At 54.7% G+C, this 20,482-nt stretch overlaps 1 protein-coding gene across 3 annotated transcripts in view; it reads left to right on the top strand.

Moving 5' to 3' along the window:
- The window catches only part of EVL (Enah/Vasp-like), a 175,692-nt gene that overhangs the window by 141,869 nt on the left and 13,341 nt on the right, over positions 1-20,482 (top strand). For all 3 annotated transcript variants that reach the window (XM_045560798.1, XM_045560778.1, XM_045560788.1), the window contains exons 4-6: positions 15,388-15,451; positions 18,349-18,407; positions 20,121-20,350. In XM_045560798.1, coding sequence (XP_045416754.1) covers positions 15,388-15,451; positions 18,349-18,407; positions 20,121-20,350 — 353 coding nt within the window. The remainder of the gene's footprint in view (positions 1-15,387; positions 15,452-18,348; positions 18,408-20,120; positions 20,351-20,482) is intronic.

Raw genomic sequence — 20,482 nt, 5'->3', positions numbered from 1 at the left:
GCTGAATTTTGAAATTACCTACCTTTTCCCCAAAGAGAAAGAAATCCTGGACTGTCTTCATCTCCCTAGCTATGGAGGCCATTTAGCACTTTCTACCCCCTGAGGTGCCTTCTGGGCTTGGTGTGAACCAGAAAGCAGGCCCAGGCCGGCCCTGCCCCAGCCTCCTGCTTCCCCCCGACTGCCCTCTGGTGGCCACTGTGGGGAGCTAGGCTTGTCTGTCTCCTGACCCAGCTCCGATGTCACTCCCCGACCGTTGGGTCGAGCAGGGCCTTGTGGCCGGCGCCTGCCAACAGCTATCCAGGTCACGCCATCACACTTTCACTCAGACTGTTCTGGGCCTGGAATGCCCCTTGCTCTTCCCCTGTCACTCCCCCACACTTTCAGAATCTTGCTTGTCCTTCAGAATGCTGTTCCCCAGACACAGCCTTGTCCAGCCTCCAAGGCGTGATCATTCAGTCCCTTCCCTGGACTCCCACGGTGCGTCATTTTTGCCTCTGTCATAACAGCACCACCTGGCATGTCGTACTGTTCCCAGGGTATGCCTCCAGTCAGGCTGGAAATTGAGAAGTGTCCTCCTTATCCCTGGACCCTCAAAAGCCAGCACCCTGTCCGATGTTTGGGCTCTGGACACATCCATACCAGGCTGCGGGAGCAAACCAAGATCCAGACGCATGCCGTGCCCAGAGCTCCAGCTCAGCATCCAGTTATGCTGGGTTGTGTCTAGCAACGAAGGGCATATGTTGGTCTGAGCCCGAGACACCTCTGACTTGTCATTGGCTCCTGTTGTCACCACCTCAATCACATATACTCACTGTCTCTCGCCTGAAGTGTTGTGATGAGGTCTTAACTTGTCAGCCTTCTCCCTTCTTCAGTCTGTCCTCCTGGGGTGCTTCTGAAGTGGCCCGGGTCTGTAAGCCACCCATGGCCTGGGTTCCATGCTCGCTTACATTCTCTGCATACTTGGCACCACACCACACCCTGCCGTGCTCTCAGCTGTCTCCTTGTCACCTGCTGAACATCCTTTGCTTTCCTGTGTTTGGGAATCCTCCCAGGTGCCCCAGGAGACCTCAGGTGCCCCCTCCCCCACTCTGAACACACTGCTGCTGTGCCATGTTTGGACTCTGGGTTTGCTTGTCTAGACTGTGCGCTCCTCGAGGGCAGGTGCCTTGCTGTTCATGTCTGTATCCCAGGTGCCCTGAAGAGACACTGGTACACCAGAGGTGTTTGGTGAGTAAGGGAGCTCTCCAGCTCACTCCCATGTCATTTGCTGCCATCGCACCCTCCTCTGAAGACCAAGACGAAGTTCCTGAGCCAGCACTGCTCGCCTGCAAGCCTGCGAAACTGGGCTCAAGGTGAGGGGTGCTATCTGTGATTGAGGGACATGGGCAATGGAATTGTCTCACACAGAAATCGCACCCGTCACCTTGGCCTGCTTAGCACCACCCCAAACGAGGAGCACGCCTTCCCCAGCCAACAGCCCTGACAAAGGGCCTCCAGCTATTTGTGACCCTGAGGTGTGTGTGCTACGGAAGGAGCTTCTGACATGGACTCAGATCTAGGTTCAGGCACACCAGTTGTGCCAAGAGTGTGCCCCTGGGCAAGTCACTTGACCTTTCTGAGTCTCAGTTCTTCATCTGTAAAATGGGTTAATCATACCTACCTCACAGGGTTGTTGTGAGGATAACATGAGATGATGTTTGTAAAAGTTCTTTGTCACCTGTAAATTACTGTAACAATTTGAAAGTTACTCTTTTTTACAAATGTATTTGCAGCAGTAACTAACAATACCAACTCCTAGTAGTGCCAACAGCCCACACTTTGGGAGACAGAGGGAGGCCAGGACACTTGGGTCAGGGAAGCAGGGCTTGACCCAGGCCCTGCAGGACGGGCAGCAGATGGGGAAGGTCTGACCATAAGCAGGATGGGGGCACGAGCAGCTCGGGGTGGTTTGTGAGTTCAGATCAAGGTCTAAGGAGAGGCTCTGCGGAGGGAGGGTCTTCCTCTGCACATTGGCAGTACTGTGTGTCCCTTGTGGGGGCCCCTAATTTCTGAACATCCCACCAACATCCTGCTGCTGCCACATCTTCATTTAAAGAGCTGCTGGCTTATTACAGTTTATATCCCAGGGAAGGAAGGCCACCTCCTCCCACCTGTCCCAGGTTATCTTCCTAACATTAATGGCAAGATTCCTTTGGGGCTTTTAATCTTCCATAAATACAGCCTGGATACATACCCAGTCAGGGCTTGAGACATTTCATGGTACATTCCAGAGTGTTGCCTCACCAGTGCCTGCCAAACACACATCTTGGTGGGGCTCAGGGAGCAGCCAGCTGAGTTGTGCCCCCGTTAGTCAGCACAGGGATTGACAGACGTGGCATAGACTCTCTAAAGGCAGGTGACAGAGTGCCATGCCCTGGCCCCAGGCATCTGCTCCACACCCTGTCCCATGGAGTAGCTATGAAACCCTGAGCAAGCCATTTCACCATTTGGAGCCTCAGTTTCCTCATCTCTGACATGGATGTAATCACCACCTCACACAGTTGTCGTGAGGCTCGAATGATAAATTAGATGGAAATGTGATTTGTAAGCTGTAAAGCACCATAAGGATATAAGTTGTTCCTGGAACACCTAATCCCTAGGCACTGTCCTGGGATCACCCCATAGTAATGACCAGAGTCACCCCATTACTGGTAGGTTAAGTTGTGTACTCGTTGTGGAAAGGAGTGAGGCCCCACCTTCCTACATGTCGTGTGCCTGGACCTTGGTTCACTGGGTCTTCACAGCAAGTCCTCCTGAAAATGTCAGGGAGTCATTAGGAAGTATTGTCTCCACTTTAAGAGTGAGGAAATGGGCCAGATATGGGGGCTTCTGCCTGTAATCCTAGCAATTTGGGAGGCAAGGAGTTTGAGACCAGCCTGGGCAAGATAGCAAGACCCTGTCTCTACAAAAAATAACTTTTAATTAGCTGGGCATGATGGTGCATGCCTGTAGTGCTAGCAATCAGGAGTCTGAGGTGGGAAGTTGGCTTGAGCCCAGGAGTTCGATGTTGCGGTGAGCTATGATCAGGCCACTGCACTTCAACCTGGGCAAGAGAACAAGACCTTGTCTCAAAAAAATAAAAGAAAGAAATGAAGAAACAAAGGCTCACAGCAATTAAGAAACTTGCCCAAGGCCACACTAGTGAGTTTCAGAGCCCAGGCTTACAACCCAGGTCTCCTGATTGCAAGTCCAGGGCTCTGCCCATTGGACAAGACTGCCTCTCAAAAGAGACCCTGCTCAGCCAGTAGCCTCTTAGCTTTCTAAATCATAATGTGACTTGGTCAGGGGCTGATTCTTACAGACATTTCACGTGGCCCATCTTTAGCTAAATACCCTCATCTTCTAAAGTGAGTAAAGAATGCATTAACATCCATTTTCCTTTTTCTCACGAGTAACCTACTACCAAAGTTAGCTCATATAGGATAAGAGCCAGCTCAAATATTTTAGTAGATCAGCACCCCCAAGCACTCAGAAAGCCAAGTACTTAAACTTGGGGTACAACTTAGAATTCCTAGAGTGGACAGGGTGTGAGCATTTGAGGCCCTGCCCCACCTGCTTGTCTGCTGCCTGCCTCCATTCATCTGTGTACCCATGCAGTGAACAGTGGGTTTCTACAAGAGCCACCTGCTTAACTTGCCTTCTCCTACACATCCCACTGTGGTCTGTGCTCCATGTAGCAAGCAGGCTGATCTTTTCAATTCTAAGTCAAGTCAGGTCAGCTCTTGCTCAAAACCGTCTAAGATTTGTAGTCTGACTCAGAATAAAGTCCGAATCCTTACCAAGGCCTGCGTGGCCCTCCGTGGCTGCCTTTCTGAGTTCACAGCCTCCCACTCTACCTCACCCACTTCCTTCCAACTACACTGGCCTCCTCCCGACTCAGGGCCTTTGCACCTAATATCTCCTCTGCCCAGAATGTTCCTTCCATTTAATCTCTTGGCTCCTTCCCTCACTTCATTTGGGCCTCTGCCTGACTGTTTACCTGGTCAGAGAGCTAGCCTGTCTTAAGTAGGACCCCACACATGTCACTTTAATTCTCTTATTCTGTTTTTCTTCCTACATGTTATATCTTTATTTGTTGCCTATCTCTCCTCTCTAGACTATAAGGTCCAGGGGAGCAGTTTGTATCCACAGCCGTATCCCGTGTGCCTAGCACAGTGATATTTGTTTGATGAATGAATGAATAGCACATCTGTGAATTACTGAGCATCTTTTCTGGGCTGTGCCCCAGCACACGAAGATGAATAAGATATGGTTGCTGTGCTCATGGAGCTCACAGCCAACTAGAAAGAGACACTTGTCAATGCGCTGTGTCGTATGCTATGATGTAAGGAGCCCAGAGAGCAGGCCTGGAATGCAGGCTGAGCCGAGGGAGAGGGCTACTGGGAGAGCCCAGGGAGTGGAGACAGGGTCTGACTTAGTTGCCCAGGCATGAGGACAGTGGTGTGATCACAGCTCACTGCAGCCTCGAACTCCTGGGCTCAAGTGATCCTCCTGCCTCAGCCTCCCAAGTAGCTGGGACCACAGCTATGTGCCACCTCGCCTGACTAATTTTTCTATTTTTGTAGACACAGGGTCTTGTTGCTCTGGCTGGTCTTAAACTCCTGACCTCAAGCAATCCCCCTCCCTCAGCCTCTCAAAGTGCTAGGATTATAGGCATGAGCCACTGTGCCTAGCCCTGACCTGGGTCTTAAAGGATGGGTAGAAGTTTACCAGTTAGAGAGGAGAGAAATGTGGTCCAAAGAGAGGCAACACAGTAGGTGCAGCGCGTGTGAGCTTGCTACTACTCACGACAACACCATCCTGGGCACATGGGTGGGAATAGAGAGTGTGGTTGGAGGAAGAGGCAGGACCAGGCCTGGAAGGCAGCTTTGAGTATAATATCCTAAGGCAAAGAGTAAGTGACAGAGCCAGGACTCAAATTCAGCTCTGAATGGCTTCATCTGTGTGCTCAGAAAAGTGCCTGGCAGATAGTGAGCACTCAATAATGGTGGGTACTGCTGTCACCTTCATCATCATCATCATCATCATGCATGCCCTCTGGCCCCTAAGTCCCAAAGAGGGAAAGCGAGTAGCTAGCTCACAGTAACAGGCCCACTGGAGTGGATCTGTTAGTCTTGCGGGGAAAGATTTGAACAGCGGGACCCTGTGAGCCCTGAGTCAGGGAGGAGCTAGAGGAGGCAATGAGGCGCCAAGCTTCCGATGCCCCTGCAAGGCAGAGAGTCGGGGTGGGGGGCATTCCTTTGAACTCCAACGTTGTGCTTTTAAAATCCATGCATATTTTTTATACTTGCATTCTACTTGGGAAGAAAGAGGTGCATAGTCACAAGGAAAGACGCCAAGGGAGTCAGGATGTTGGGGGACAGAAGGAGCTTGGTGTGGGTGGTGGCCTCATCCAAGCAGGACACTAACAGGGAAAGAGGAGGTCTGGAGGAGGTGGCAGGGGCTAGGCCAGGCAGGTTAGAGCTTAAGAGGCCTAGAATCCAAAGTCAGGAACTGCTGTGTGAACCACAGTAACCACCGTAAGTTTTCTGGCCAAGGAACAGCATGAAAGAGCTACCCTTTCTGATGTTTACTCTGTAAGCACAGCTCAAAGGGACAGGGCTGAGGCAGAGAAACCCACTGGGGGCTGTTGGAAAGCCTCCTCACCCCACCCACCCAGTGAGAGAGCATGAGGTTCAGATCTAGAAAGGCCAGAGATGATACACCCAAGAGACAGTTTGCAGGAGAGTGTTTCATGGGGACCAGTAGAGGGCCAAGAGCAGGAGAAATCAAAGTCGGAGTGCTTTGGGGAGAGGGTGCTAACTTTCCCATACCAAAGTTTGGGTGATGCCAAGTTTGAGCATGTCCCACAGGCGCTCTCTGCATGAGTTTTTTGCTTGGGCCCTGCGCTGGGTGCTGGGTACAGAGAAGGGTGAGAGGCAGCACCTGCTCTCCAAGAGCTCGCAGGCCAGTGGGCTGAACAGAAAAGCTCACAGTATTGGCGAGTGAGTGCTGTGTGTAGGCCACTGCAGAACCCTCCGTGGAGAAGTAGGAGAGAAGAGGAGGAAGCCACCCACACTGCCATCTGAGGAGTGAGGGAAGGTGGCACGGGGCAGAAACCCGCTTCTCCAGGCTTTATGGGTGCCAGGAGTTTGCCAGTCACAGGTGTGTAGATGAGCCTTCCAGGCAGAAGGCTCAGTCACTGTGCTCACAGCTGTGGCTGCTGAACACAGTGCTGCTGCCCAGTCAGTGGCCCGAGGGGTCCCCGGGCCAAGGGAGAGAGGAGTGCTTGCTGGCCGGTTGGAGGACTGGTATCCTGCAGCCTTGGAGCTAGGCTGGGCTGGGAAAGGAAACAGGAATGGCAGGGACAGGTTAAGAGGGTGAGCAGACGTGGCCAGGAAGGGAGACCAAAGAGCAATCAGCAGGAGGGCCTGGGGAGGCTGGGAAGGACAGGCACAAAGGCAAGCAGTGCCCGGGGACTCTTCCTTTGCCTGGTCACCTGCTCTCTTCTGACGCCACACCTACCTGTTCCGTCCCATCGCCATAGGTAAGAGGAGAATCACATGGCGGTTCTCTTCTGGCTGACACCTGGTGTTACCAAGGCCTGTGGGCCGAGTCCCACGGGGGTCTGGATGGCCCTCTAGGGCCCCCAGAGCTTGCTGGAGTCGGGTAGACAGGAGGGTTCTGATAGGTTACCTGGGAAGCTTCATTAAAGATTGAAGTGGTGAAGCCCACTTGACGGCTGGATGGCGTATCAGTTACCCATTGCACCAGCCAGGCAGCTGGGGAAGAAGAGGTAAGTGGCCCGGGTGCAAGAGGCGCCTCCGGCCTGTGCCGAGGAGCCCTGCGGTCATGGTCAGCAGGGAGTGGGCCTTCCACTGCTTCTGCCTCTGCCACTGTGACTGCACCGTGCTTTGCAGAGTGAACTGTAGGTGACGGGAGCTCCTCCCTCTCCTTCCTGCTCCTCATGGGCCTCTCCTTCCTCCCACCTGCTCCTGGGGCTGGGGGTAGGGGGCAGGAGTGCTGGATCTTGGGACAAGTGTCTGTCATTGACCGATTGGAGGGTTTGCAGTGGCATCCTTGGGAAAGTGGTGGGGTAGAAGCAACAGAAGCGGCTGGGCTCCTGTTCCAGGGGTACCAGTCACTGGAGGCACATGTGATCTTGGGTGCATTGCTCACCGTCTCAGCCTCAGTTTTCCCACCTATAAAATGGGGCTAATAGGCCCAGCCCTAGATGAGAGGGCAGATTAATCACAAAAAAAATGATGCAAAGATGCTTTGTAAATCATTAAGTTGTGACAGATTTTTATTGCAGCTTATTCTGTTTGAGTTTTGTATCCTGATAAGAGCTTATTAGGAAAGAAAGAAAAAATATTTTACTGGAAAACAGCTTACCAGAGGAACACAGCCCGAGTGGCCCCAGCAGGCGGGTTGGAGTGTCCTGACCTGGAAGCCAAGACTGGGTTCTAACCCTGCTTTGCTCCTGGTGCGGGTGTGACCTTGGGCAAGACCCTGCCCTTTCCCTGGGCTTCAGCACCCCTCTGTGCAAGGAGAGGGGACAGGGGACAAAGGGTGCTACTCACTGGCACCCTGGGCAGCACCGGGAGCCCTGCTGTCATTTGTCAGAATTAGAAGAAGGCCTTTCCTCTCTGGTGTATCATTTTTGGTGCATAACTACAAGGGCTGGTAGGTGCTTCTCACCATGTGGCCTTGGGCAGTTTCCCCGTCTCTGAAGTGCCATCTCCACATTGTAAATGATGACCTTCCGCCCAACAGGTCTTTAGACCCTGAGCTCTTAGACATAGCTTTACCCATGGGTCACCATGGAGCTAAGCTGTCACAAAGTCCAGGGGCAGGGCTCAGGTATGAGGGTCTATTACAGGATTTCAGTGGGTAACGTGTCAGCTGGCCCTGGTGATCGTATCAGCCTGCCGTGAGCCTAAATTCACATAGCAAGGACTAGGCAGAAAAGACACTAGAGAGTTCACACAGGGTTCTTTGAAGCAAGCAACTAAACTACCTAAACTGGAGTTAAAATAGGGAGGGTGGCTGAGTGCACTGGCTCATGCCTGTAATCCTAACACTCTAGGAGACCAAGGTGGGGGGATTTCTTGAGGCCAGGAGTTCAAGACCAGCCTGAGGAAGTGTGAGACCCTGTCTCTACAAAAATAGAAAAATTAGCTGGGCATGGTGGTGTGCACCTTTAGCCCCAGCTACTTGGGAGGCTCAGGCAGGAGGATCACTTGAGCCCAGGAGTTTGAGGTTGCAATGAGCTATCATGACACCACTGCACTATAGTCTGGGTGACAGAGTGAGACCCTATCTCATAAAAAAATAAATAATAAATAAAAATAGAAATTTAGAAAAATAGAGAGAGTGGCAGTCAGCTATTTGTCTACTGCTGAGCTGAGTTTGGGAGTTAGGGTTAAACACTAGCTACCTTTATTCTCTAAGCACAGGTAGAACGGTTTGTTTAACCAGGGCTGAGCACTAGTGTGCTGTGGTAGACAGAGCCTTGGGCCAGGAGGCATTTGTCCCGGGCACTGGTCCCAGCTCTGCCACCAATTCCTGTTTGGCCTTGGCCAGGTGACCGTAAAGACAGTGGCCAGACCAAGGATTAAACCCAGGTCACAGACTCCATTCCCACATGGACACCTGCTTGCTCAGAAGTAGGAATGACACCTGTGAGGAAAGTAGGGCATTGACAGAGGAGGGGAAGGTGTGCTAGGGAGGCTACATCGGTCTCAGTCTGACGTGGAGGGGCCCCATGGAAAGAAGAAAAGGAGCCAGAGAGGTGGGGGAGGGGAGGGGGTTCAAAAGGGCTTGGGACTCCGCCCAGCTCCGACCAGGTGGCTGTCGTTTGCTGGCCAGAAATTCCATCGAGCATCACTGAGTGGGTGCGGGATCCTTTGTCTCTGGCACCCGTGGGATCTCAGGTTGCATCTTTTCAGGAGGCCCAAGGGATGCCTTTCCAATAGAGACAAACTGGAAACTCAGCCCGTCCCTTCTGTCCCAGAGGAGTTGGGAGTTGGTGTCCCAGAGCCTCATAAATGTTCACAGTAGGCAGGAGGAAGGCCTTCCAGGAGGAGGTGTCAGCAGTGCCTCGCCCTGTCAGCCCACCTTTGGCTGTATAAATTAAAAGGCAATTCCTTGGACAGGAGCCACACCAGTCCCTGCCTACTCTGCATCTGCCAGACCTCGCAAGGGATGGAGTCACAGAGGAGGAAGGTGGTCCGTGGGAACTCTTAGGCATCTATTTATTATTCTAAAGATAGTGCATGCTACTTGTGTGTAATTTGGAGATTCAAAAAGAGGAATATAACTACTCGATCCCGAGATAGCCCCTGTTAACATTTGGTATGTTTCCTTCTTCGTCCTTCTGAATTGTAGAGATTTGGAGACTGAAGCCCAGCGAGGGAAGGGACACTCGACACACTTACCTCCTCCGTGGCTGACCTCCAGCAGAGTTCCCTCTGGAGCCCTTTGTAAACTGAGCAGGCCAGAGAGCACAGCACAATAGGAAGGGGCGTGGCAGGCCTGGAGAGGGGCAGGCCGAGGCCACCCGGCACTGAGACTCCCTCTCTGGTCCTGAGGGACTGCTGGGGACAGACCTGGCAAGACAGATTTCAGCCCACTGAGAGGAAGACTTCCTGCCAGTGAGAACTGCCCGCCCCGATTAGGACCCAGCACACCAGGTCAGACCTGGAGGCCCTTGGGCTCTCTATAGCCCTGAGAGCCTGTGGGCCTGCCCTTTCCCTGGGACACCTCGCAAGTAGCTTGTGGACAGGGGCACTGAGGCAGCAAGGCCAGTGGATGCTGAGAGGCCACGGTGTGTGCCACACTCCTGTCCAAGCAGGGACTTGGCCAGGGCACTGGGAGCAGTGGCCCTCTGCACGCGTGGTGAGGCCGTGGCTCCCCTTCCTCGCTTCTGGCCTTCTCTCCTGTCTCTCTCCCCGTTTATCCTTCCCCACTGCACTCCTGGGGACTCAGCGGGGGGCGTTAGCTTTACAGTCCACTGTTCTTGGGTTTAATCCTGCTTCCACAGCCGACCTGTTCAGGGGCCATGAATACGCTGCTTCAGTTCTCCAGCTCTCTGCTCTCTTAGGGGTAGAGATCGTAGCAGGACACCTAGGATGAGTGCAAGGACTAAATGAGGCGGCATTTGTAAGTCTCTCCACAAGACCTAGTACATAGCATAGTAGCCACTCAGTAAATTGCAGTTCTCTCTTTTACCCCAACCCATTGTATTTTCCACGTGCCACCACTGTTGGTGACCTACAGGATCTCACTTACTGTATGGCTCAAGGCTTAGGAGGCCCAGGCCCTTACTCAGAGCTTTTAAGCTTTTGAGCCATTAGACTATTGCTATTTTCTCTAAGAATGTGTCACCCACTCTAGTGTCAACCATTGGTTGGAGATCTTTAGGCAGTTTACCTGGGGCCAGTCATTCCCGTGGCCAACTAGCATTCATTGCATGTTACCTGTAGGTCAAGAGCTATGTTAAGTGCCGGGAATGTGGAAGTGCACAAAACAGCGATGACCCTGGAGATTAAAGGCAGACAGTTCGGCTGCCTGTCTCTGTCTCCGGTCTTTCCTGGCGTGTTTGGAGATGCAGAATGGTCCTGGTGAGCACAGGGGCTCAGCAGTAACAGTCCTGTGAGCAGGCAGGCTCTGTGCACTCGAGCCACGCGTGACCTGCCCGAGTCTCAACACGTGGTGCGGGGGGATCATCTGCATCTGGTTCATTCTCCTTGAAGCCCGGGATGTGCACCCAGGGTTTTCCTCTCTCCTCTGCTCTCCCTATCTCTGCTACACAAGAGCAGCTTTCATGAAGACGATAGTACCTTGCATTGGAATCCTTTGTCAAATCCTTATGTCAAAGACAGATGCTGTAAAAGCTGTTGGAGAGGTGCAGTACAAGGACCAGATAGGCATAAGTTCATCCCCTCCTCCGAGCAGCGGGAATCGTTCCTGCCCCTGCTTACGGAGGAGCATGGAGGGGCACAACCTGCCTGATGCCTTCCGTGCATCCCAGGTAGAGACGCTGCCAGGAGGGAGCCCACCTTCTCCCAGTGCTCACTTCCCCCACTCCGAGGGGCTGCCCCCCTGCTGGCTGCGGTGTGCCCCCACCTTGCAGACTCTGCCCCCACCTTGCAGACTCTGCCCCGAGGCCTCCAGCTCCTGTCCCCTCTGGCTGGCCACCTCAGCCCTCCTCACCATCCTCCCTTTCAGGTGGGCTCATGGCTGAGTCTAACCCAGCCTCACCTTTTCCTCTTACTTGTTTTCTCTGTGTCCCCACCTCATGATCCCAAGAGTAAAAGGACCTCCTCGGAGTCACTACCATGTTTGAGAGGAGCAGGTGTCTGATGGGACTTAGACTTGAAGCTGGAAAGCGGGCCTCCAAGACAGCAGGAAGTCAGCTCCTTCCCCAAGAAGCATCATGGTCCAGTGGGCCTTGCGGCAGACAGGCCTGGGCTCTCAGCCTCTGTCCTCTGCGGCTCTGTGTGCTCAGGGAAGAGGTCGGTGAGGGGACAGGTCCCAACCTCTCCCTTCCCACCCACCTGGCCTGCTACCAGGGGTAAGCCCTGCTGCCGGGCTGGTCCCACAAGATGCCAGTCATTCACAGCCACCCTGTCTTCCGCAAAGTTTATTTAAACTTCCCTTTTTCCTTTTCATTTGTTTGTCTTGCGAATAGGCTCTTTATTTTGACTTTGGCAAAACTTATCTGAAGGAGTGAGAAAAGGGTGAGAGTTTCCTTAATTGATGTCTCCAATGGGTGGGCCAGGCCCCAGCCTCTCAGCAGGATCGGCTCCCAGGCTCAACAAGCTGGGGACACCGCGACCAGCATCACAAACCCCATGGCTTTGGACAAGTGCCCTCACCTCTGAGAGCCACCACCGCTTGTCCTGCTTGCCTCAGGGAGCTGTGGCAGGTTGGCTGTCGGTGAGTGCAGCTGGCACTGGTGCTGCAGGGGTGGAGGGACCAGCGCCCGCCCCCCAGCCTCCGCTCTGACAAGCGCTGCGTTTCTGTGGCTCACCTCCCGGCTCGCCTTTGTCTTCACCCAGGCTCAGGCAGCCCAGCTCTGGGCCTGTGCTGCTCCCGCGGCATGGGTGAGCCTGGGCTCCCTCTACCCTTCCCAACTGAGCTCAGGAAACACACCACGTCTGAGGGGGGCAGGCCGTGAGCATGCAGTGCAGAGTGAGCTCGCTGCCCTCAAGGCTCGGAGTCTAGAACAGACAGGGAGACGGCTCCCCAATCACTGTAATATTGGTGAGAAAGTTGTGAGTTTTATGAGACAGGCACGTGGGCACTGGGTAGGTGTGTGAGGACTTGGGGAGGGCTTCTTAGAATAGGTGACTATTGAGTTGGGCCTTGAAGTCTTGGCAGGAGAAGGTGTCCCGGGTGGATTGAGTAGCTCACAAAGACATGTAGAGGTGGGAAGCACGGTGTGGGATCAGCGCTCAGGGGGCAGATGCAGGTCTCCTGGGGAGGTGTGTCCAGGAGAAGCAGCCACAGGGTGGGCTGGGGCCAAGCCTGGAAAGCCTTGAATCTTGTTCGACTGGGCCTGGACCCAACCCTATAGCGGTTGTGTCTGTGCTTTCCAGAGATCACTGAGGCTGCGTGTCAAAGTAGATGAGTGAGGGAGAGAGTGGAGGCAAGGGTCCCACTGGTAGACTGAGGCATGGGTCCAAAAGAGAGATGCTGAGGCAGCCCAGTGGGAGCAGAAAGGCAAGGTGGGTTCTGCAGGGCATCAGACACAGCACCAGTAAGACTCAGTAACTAATAGACTGTGGGAGGCAGAGAAGGGGGAGCTGAAACCCCCACCTTCCCATCCAGCCTGGATCCTGCAGGATCCAAGCTCAGCTCAGGAGCTCAGAGGTGCACACAAGCCACATGCCACATCTTCCACCTTGGCTTCTGGTTGCATAATTCAGGGAAGTCATCTGCAGTAACACAACACTGGGCCAGATGGGAGTCTGATTACCGGCCATTGGAGAGCTGTCCTTTATGCAGGTGCTCCCACCTTGAGAAGCAGCACCTACAAACGGGCTGCTGCCCGGGGCTTTTCTAGAGAGCACCGACAGTCTGCAGGAATGACCCTCCACCCTGTCTCTCCCTGTCGACTCTACCATGGGGGCAGCTGTGCCAGTGGGTGCGTGGAACAAGCCAGGAGCAAGGAGGCAATGGAATCTCGTGTCTGTCACAGACACCCTGGGTGACAGTGGACAAACCCCTTTCCTTTTTGGGGCCTTAGCTCCCATTCCTAAAACAAAAGGACTGTACTTTATAATGTTAAGGACCCTTGTATCTTAAAATAATCTAACATTTTCTTAGTTTAAGAAGAATGGAAGGCCTTATGCAATCAAGTATTATCTCTTCCTGTTCTGCAGTATCTAAAACGGCAGCTAATTTTGAAGTATGTCTTACGAGCCCCCTGGAAGGGGCAGGGCTCCCGTCAGACTTCTGTCACCTCTGGAGGCGCAGGTTGGCTGAGGGTGTTGGGAGGAGTCCAGCCCAGCAGACAGGATGAGAGTCCAGAGCTCGTGACCACAACGGACCACTGTGTGGGCTCCTGGCTGCCATCTGGGGTCCTGACAGAGGGTGGGCAACAGTTACAGTGACTGTAACTTGCTCAGGGTCTTACATATGTTAATAGAAAGTGGCAGGGCCAGACACAAACTACTTGCGAAATCCAGAGTTAGGCCAGCAGGCAGACGAGGAAGGACCTTACAGCACCCAGTGGAGCCCGAGCACCGCAAGGCCTCGGGACCAGTGCTCAGACCAAGTGCTAAACAAGGTCGCCAGGACAGGAACTCGGCCTCCAGGAGGACAGAAGCCAGATCTAGGCGTGGACTCAGCAGCGGGGCCAGGTCTTAGAACACGGTAGAAGTCCTGTTGTCGCAGCTAGAACCCACGGCCTGGGCCAAGCTAGCCGCAGGCAGCTCTGGCTGAGTTCCACAGCGTGAAGCTGAGCCCTGAATCCCTCTTGCCCCACCAGGAGTGGAGTTGGTGGGCGACACCTGTCTGCTGCTGTGTGGACACAAGCGGTGCCCGCGAGCACCAGCCAAGGGCAGCTTGCCGCTCTCTCCGGCAGCAGTGAGTCTGCCCCCATCATCCTCGTTCTGCAAGCTGGCCTCAGTCTCACACCACAGTGTGACTGAATTTAAGAAAGAGAGTTGGACTTGGCAGGTAGTTTGCATCTGGCTCTGCCACTTTCTATACGTAAGACCTTGAGCAAGTCACCTGACCTTTCTGGGCTTGGTTTCCTCAGCTGTTACAAGTCCTCGTGGGAGCCTCAGTGTTGTGGGAATTAGAATTAAATTTTAAAAAGTGCCTGGATATTGCTCTAGTAGTGCTCATATATTAACTGCTTTTGTTTGTTGAGAACAAGGAGGGGAGGACCACTAAGACCCCGAGCCTCTGAAGTAGGAAGGAAAAGGGATTGCCCCACCCCCACCCCGTCACCGATGTTACAGCTTGAGTGTCGCTGTCACCACATCCTGGGCAGAAACGAAGCTGCTTCCCTGCTAGTCAGGGAAGTGTCCTGAATGACACCAGAGCTGGCAGAGGGAAGGAGCAATCAGCTAGCTTGTCCTCAGGCTAGGACAGAGCCTAGATTTCGTCTTAGATGGGACCCAACAGCGGGGTCCTGACGCAGGCGCCCAGCACCAGCTCCCCTCTGAGCGCGGGGCTCGAGCAGCAGACCTGGCCTGCTCTGGGGTCCTGTCTTCAGGGTCCAGGGCAGGGTATGTCCCAGAAGGCTCCATGTCCCTCCAGAACAAAGGGAGCGATGGCAGGAGCTGGTTCCTTCCCGCCCCACAGCTCCAGGCTCCGGATGCAGACAGCAGGGCGTCACCTCGGGCTGAGGAGCATGGGCTTTGGCTCGGACAGACCTGGGTTTTAAACTCTGACTGTGACACTCACAAACTGTGTCAGTCCTTTGCTCAGAAAGTGGAATACAATGGGTCTTTGGGGCTTGGCAATTCCAAGTCTCCTGTTGATTTTAGTTAGAACAGCTTCGCGGGACGTGGGGAGGCAGAGTCGGTGTGGAACGGCTGGGGGTGGTGGCAAGTGAGGAGGCAGGAACAGCAAGTGCCGTTTGCGGGGGAAGGACAGAGAGAGGGGCCAGCAGCTGGGAGGGATGAGCTGGGTCCCGTGTACTGACTGAGAGGGAGGAGCCATGAGAAGGGGTGACTGGGAGACGGAGGTGGGGCGGGCCTTGTGTAGGTGTGGGGCCAACTTTTAAGAGAAGGTCAGGGAGCTCTCTTCTGCAGCCAGGAGGGGCAGAGGTGGACGCAGTTAGGGTTTGTTTGTCGGAGCCTTTCTTGCCTTTGCTAACCACTTGGCTTTTGTGCTTCTGCCCCACAGGCCCCTCCAGCCAGCGTCAGGTGCAGAATGGCCCCTCTCCTGATGAGATGGACATCCAGAGAAGGTAACCCGGCACCCAGCAGGGGCCAGCCTGGCAACCTCCCCAGGAGTGCCTGGTGGCAGGGGTACCCTTCAGCAAGTGAGGACACCCCTGCAGCTAGGGCCAGGGCTCCCAGAGGCACATGCTGGGGACAAGAGGAACAGGCCAGACCAGAAAGAAAGGGAACTAATGCATGGCAGCTTGTCCCAGACGTCAAGAGCAGGAATGACGACGAGAATCTGTGGTTTACAGAGAGCCCGCTAACCTCCATTTGTGCAGCTCTTTTGATGAGCCTTGCAGTGTCCTGAGTGCTGTTCATTTGTCACTTCATGTGACCTCCCCAGGTGTGCTAGGAGGCAGTTATGACACGGAGGGTTTCTGCCTGAGGAGGAGGCAGTTCCCACGGTTTAGGGGCCATAGGAATGACACCCACCCTGCCAGGAGAGCTTCTGAAGTGCTAGCGCTGGGAGGCAGGGCCAGGGCAGTGGTCCCGAAAGTATAGAAGGGGCCATGCTGGCGACCCATGGAGCAGCCTCCCAAGGTCACCTTGCTAGGAAATGGCAGGGCCAGGACTGGAGCCCAGGTCTGCCGTCTCCACGATGGTGCTCTGCCTCTTCTGACTGTGTCGAGGGGGCTACGCCTGACCCAGGCCATGCTCACCCAGCTTTGTCAGACAGGGAGAACAGCTGCCGTCCCCTGTGCCTGGACTCCAGCCAGCCCTGGACGTCTGCCCCTCACCGCCGGTGTGAGACTTCTCCCTACAGCTCCTGTTCTCTGGCCTGTTCCTAAGGCTGAGAAACGAAAGCCTTGGGGTGACTGATATCTGAGGCTCCACCCATCTCTGTGCTTTACAACCTTGGACAAGTTGCTTCTCTAGCCCTCAGTTTCCCCATTTGAAGACGGTGCTAGCCTTGCTCTGCCTTTCTCAAGCACATGAGGTGACAGACCGAAGTGTGCACCCTAAAGTGGGTGCAGTGTGAGAGATTCATTTCTGTGGACTCACATGTGTTTACTGACCCCGCGGGCCTGTCTTACTGCCTCGCAGGAATACAGCACTTTGCAGGGCACAAAGGACTTTTACGTGAATTGTCTCACTTTAACCTTCACTCTCACCTGAGGGCTTGTTATTACTGTTCCCCGGGGAAGCCAGCTGAAGCTCAGAGTGCAGATGGCTCGCCCAGAGTGACCGGGCGCTACAGGCAGAGCCCTGCCTGGCAGTCACGTCTGACTCGGGCTGCAGCTGTCTGCCAGGTCCCAGGGCCACCCCACCCAGAAAAGGGCATGAAGCAGGGAGCCCCCACTGCCAGGCGTGAGGTATAAATGTGGCGGTGGATGGCTGCTAAATAGATCCTCCTCTTGTTCTCTCAGAACTGGTTCAGCACCCACAGGGCCGCCTTATCTAAACCCGAGGCCCAGGTCACATGCATGCAAGGCTCCTGGCTGCAGAGGGCGTGTCCACGGACCAGAGCACCCCCTGCCAGTCAGGATGTGACTGCAGGCATCAAACCCCAGGGTCAGGACCTTCGCTTGGCCGCTGTCCGGTGCCACTTCCCTAGGGGAAGGGGGGCAGGGGAGAGAGGACTCCCTTGGGGCCCAACAGTGAAGTAGTGACTCCAGGCACAGGAACCTTTCTGTTTTCATGCAAACAGAAGCACAAGTGCAGACTAATTTTTAAATATTTTCCAAACATCTTCATTTTATAATACCGTGGTTTTCTGAGCATATGGATCCCGCTGGGGAGGTCAGAGTGTTGGGTGATGTTTCGGCAGTTTGAAAGGAGAATCTAATGCAGATGCTGCTGGGAGCTTTTCAAATACCTGTAATGCCTAGAGGGACGTTTCCATTATTTTGGGGGTGTCAGGCATACTGCCTGCAGGAACCCCATGAAACAGGTGCTTCCAGCACACTCCCTCTCACCAAGCACAGAGTTGGCCTCAGCACACTCATTAACCCTGCACTTCAACAGCAGGTGTTCAGAGTTGGCTCCACACCACTTGCACCCTTGCTGCTGTCCCTGGACTACATGGTCCCCTAAGGCCCTTCCCATTCGGTATTTCAGTCTTTGGATTCTGTGGATGTATTTGTGGTTCAATGTTCTCATTCAACCAGCCTTTGAGAGCACTCAGAGGTGGCCAGATGTGGTGGCTCACACCTGTAATCCCAGCACTTTGGGAGACTGAGGCAGGAGGATCACTTGAGGCCAGGAGTTTGAGACAAGCCTGGGCAACATAGTGAGACCCCATCTCTACAAATAATAAAAAAGTTTGCCAGTTGTGGTGCTGCACACCTGTAGTCCCAGCTACTCAAGGTGCTAAGATGAGAGGATCACTTGAGCCCAGGAGTTCAAGAGTTTAAGACTGCAGTGAGCTGTGATCCCACCTGTCAATAGCCCCTGCACTCCAGCCTGGGCAACATAGCGAGACCCCCGTATCTAAAAGGAAATAAATAGATACCGAAATAGAGAAATGGAGGCCGGGCCTGCAGCTGGTCTGTGGTAAAGAGAATGAGGCATGTGGCCTTTATGTCCATTTCTCCTGACAACCACGTCTCTGAGGATTGTCCCTGGGAGCTTGGCCAGGTACACTAAGAACAGGTGTTTCTAAGGCTGGATCTGATGAGGCCACAGGCGCCCAAAAGCCAGATGGTCCCATCCAGCCTAGGGAAGGACTTGGTCACTCTAGTAAGTGAAATCAAATCAGCCTTCCATGAGGGGCTCCCTCTTTGGGGTGCCTGAGGACCAGGAGACTGCCAGCGCTCCCTCTGTTAGGAACTTGAGCCAGTCACATCCGTGTCTCTGGTAAGTGGAGGCAGCCCTGGCACACAGTGGCTCTTAGGGAGTGCCGGCGAAACCCAATTCTGAAGCCTGGACTCGCAGACGCCAAGCCTGCTGTCCTGACTGCCCTGCTGTGGTTGCTTTTCAGACAAGTGATGGAGCAGCAGCAACGTCAGGAATCTCTAGAGAGAAGAACCTCGGCTACAGGTGAGAGCCCCTCCTCGGGGGCCTTCCTCCCATTTGGGTGCTGGGTGGCAGTCCCTCCACTTAGACGAGGCCCAGGGGCTCTGGGCCCTCTGTGAGGAGCTGAGGGTTGCCTCGGTCTCAGAGTGTGACAGTCACTTCAGATGGTGTAGGGGAATGAGACAGCAGAGCAGAGGGTTGGGGAATTCGCTCAGCTCTGTCTAGCCCCTGCCCACCAACCTTCTGCCCTTCCGTCACTCATCCCCGGAGTAGACACTCAAGGAGCACCTCCCGTGTCTCAGGCACCATGCTAAGGGCTGGGGATGCAACCATGGACAAGGCAGACAAGACACAGCCCTACCCCCAGGGAGCCCATCGTCCAGTCAAGGAGGCTAAAGAACCGACACTTGACAATACCGTCTGGTGCACACTGTGGCCAAGTGCAGGGTGCTGACGGCAGACAAGAGGGTCCCAATCCACCCGGGTCAGAGAAGACTTCCCAGAGTGTTGCTAAGCTTCAGCCTCGGACATTGAATGGAACTTAACACGTTGAAGGAGGAGGAAAGGGGTTTCTAGAAGTTCTAATGTTCATTGATAGGTACAGGACTTTATAATTTACCAAGTGCTTTCATATCCTTTGTCTTGTTTAATTTTCTCAAATGCCCTATGAAGTGAGCAGGTGACTATTATCCCATTTTACTGATGAGAAAACCAAGCCCCCGCTGGAGCACCTACTTGTGAGATGCTGACCGATGCCATCACCTCTCACCCAGACACTGCGGGCCCTCCTCGCAGGCTCCTGCTCCCCTCTGGCCACTCTGCATTTCTAATGCAGGTCTGATGCCGTCATCGTGTCCCTGTCCCCGTCACTGCTGGAACAGCCCAGTACCCACCTGCCTCCCAGTGCCTCGCAAGCACGGCCTGTCCCCTTCCTCCTTCCTCCCACTCACCACCTCACCTGACTCAACCCCTGCTCTCCCGCCACAGCCCTGCTCCCTCGTGGTGGCATAAGGAATCCTCCCGTGAACTCTGGCCAGCGTGGAGCCCCTCTTTGTGTGCCCGCATAGCACCGCGTGCCTGCTCTTGGTAGCACTTGTCAGCTTGCCACAGTCCCAGATCTGCACTCGCCTGTGTGGTTCTTTGACTGCCTGTTCCCTCCCAGGCTGTGAGCATTACGGTGGCCTGTGGCCGTTGCACCTCAGCGCCTAGCACGGTGCCTGACACAAAACCGAGGCTCAGGTGACAGGGGTGGGGTTTGGACAGACAGAAGGTGGAGCCCTGCACCCCGCATTGTGTCCTGACCTATGCTCCCAGTTGGCCCTGGGACTCTAGTTACCTGCCACAGTCCGCAAAGGCCAAGGGGACAGTCACAGTTGCATCTCAGAACAACTCCTGCCGAGGGGGCGCCAGGTACTTAGAAGGCACAGAGAAGAGAAAAGGCACTGGCGGAGCACGACTGGAGCAAGAGCAGTCGGCTGAGCTCAGGATCACTGAGTATATGAGACTGTGGGTCCAGCCTGGGCCCGAGTGCTAAGGAGACCAGAGCAGGAAGTAACTGTGCCAGGGCCAAGTTCATTCCATGGGGGCTTCCTGGAGGAAGCAACCCTGGAGCTGCTCCTCGTCCCTCTGAGGAGCAGGCTGCCCTCTGTCCTTCTCCCCAGGGACCTGAGGTGAGAGCAGCAGGCTCAGGCCCCAGCTGGTGCTGGAGGCTGGCTGAGCCCCCCTGTTGCATTTCAGGGCCCATCCTCCCACCGGGGCATCCCTCTTCTGCAGCCAGCGCCCCCCTTTCATGTAGTGGGCCTCCACCCCCACCCCCACCCCCTGTCCCGCCTCCACCCACGGGAGCCACCCCACCGCCCCCACCCCCACTGCCAGCCGGAGGAGCCCCGGGGGCCAGCCACGACGAGAGCTCCATGTCAGGACTGGCCGCCGCCCTAGCCGGGGCCAAGCTGAGGAGAGTCCAGCGGGTAAGCATCCCTGGGCATGGGGTGGGGCTGGGGCTGGGGGTCCTCATGCCGTCTGCAGAGCTCCCCTGTGTCCTCCCCTCGTCTGTAAGATGCTGAGTGTGCACTACCCTCCCCAAGCCTAGCTGTCCCTCT

The sequence above is a fragment of the Lemur catta genome, chromosome 1 (assembly GCF_020740605.2).
Source record: "Lemur catta isolate mLemCat1 chromosome 1, mLemCat1.pri, whole genome shotgun sequence".
NCBI lineage: Eukaryota > Metazoa > Chordata > Mammalia > Primates > Lemuridae > Lemur > Lemur catta.
This window is presented reverse-complemented; position numbering and strand designations above follow the sequence as displayed.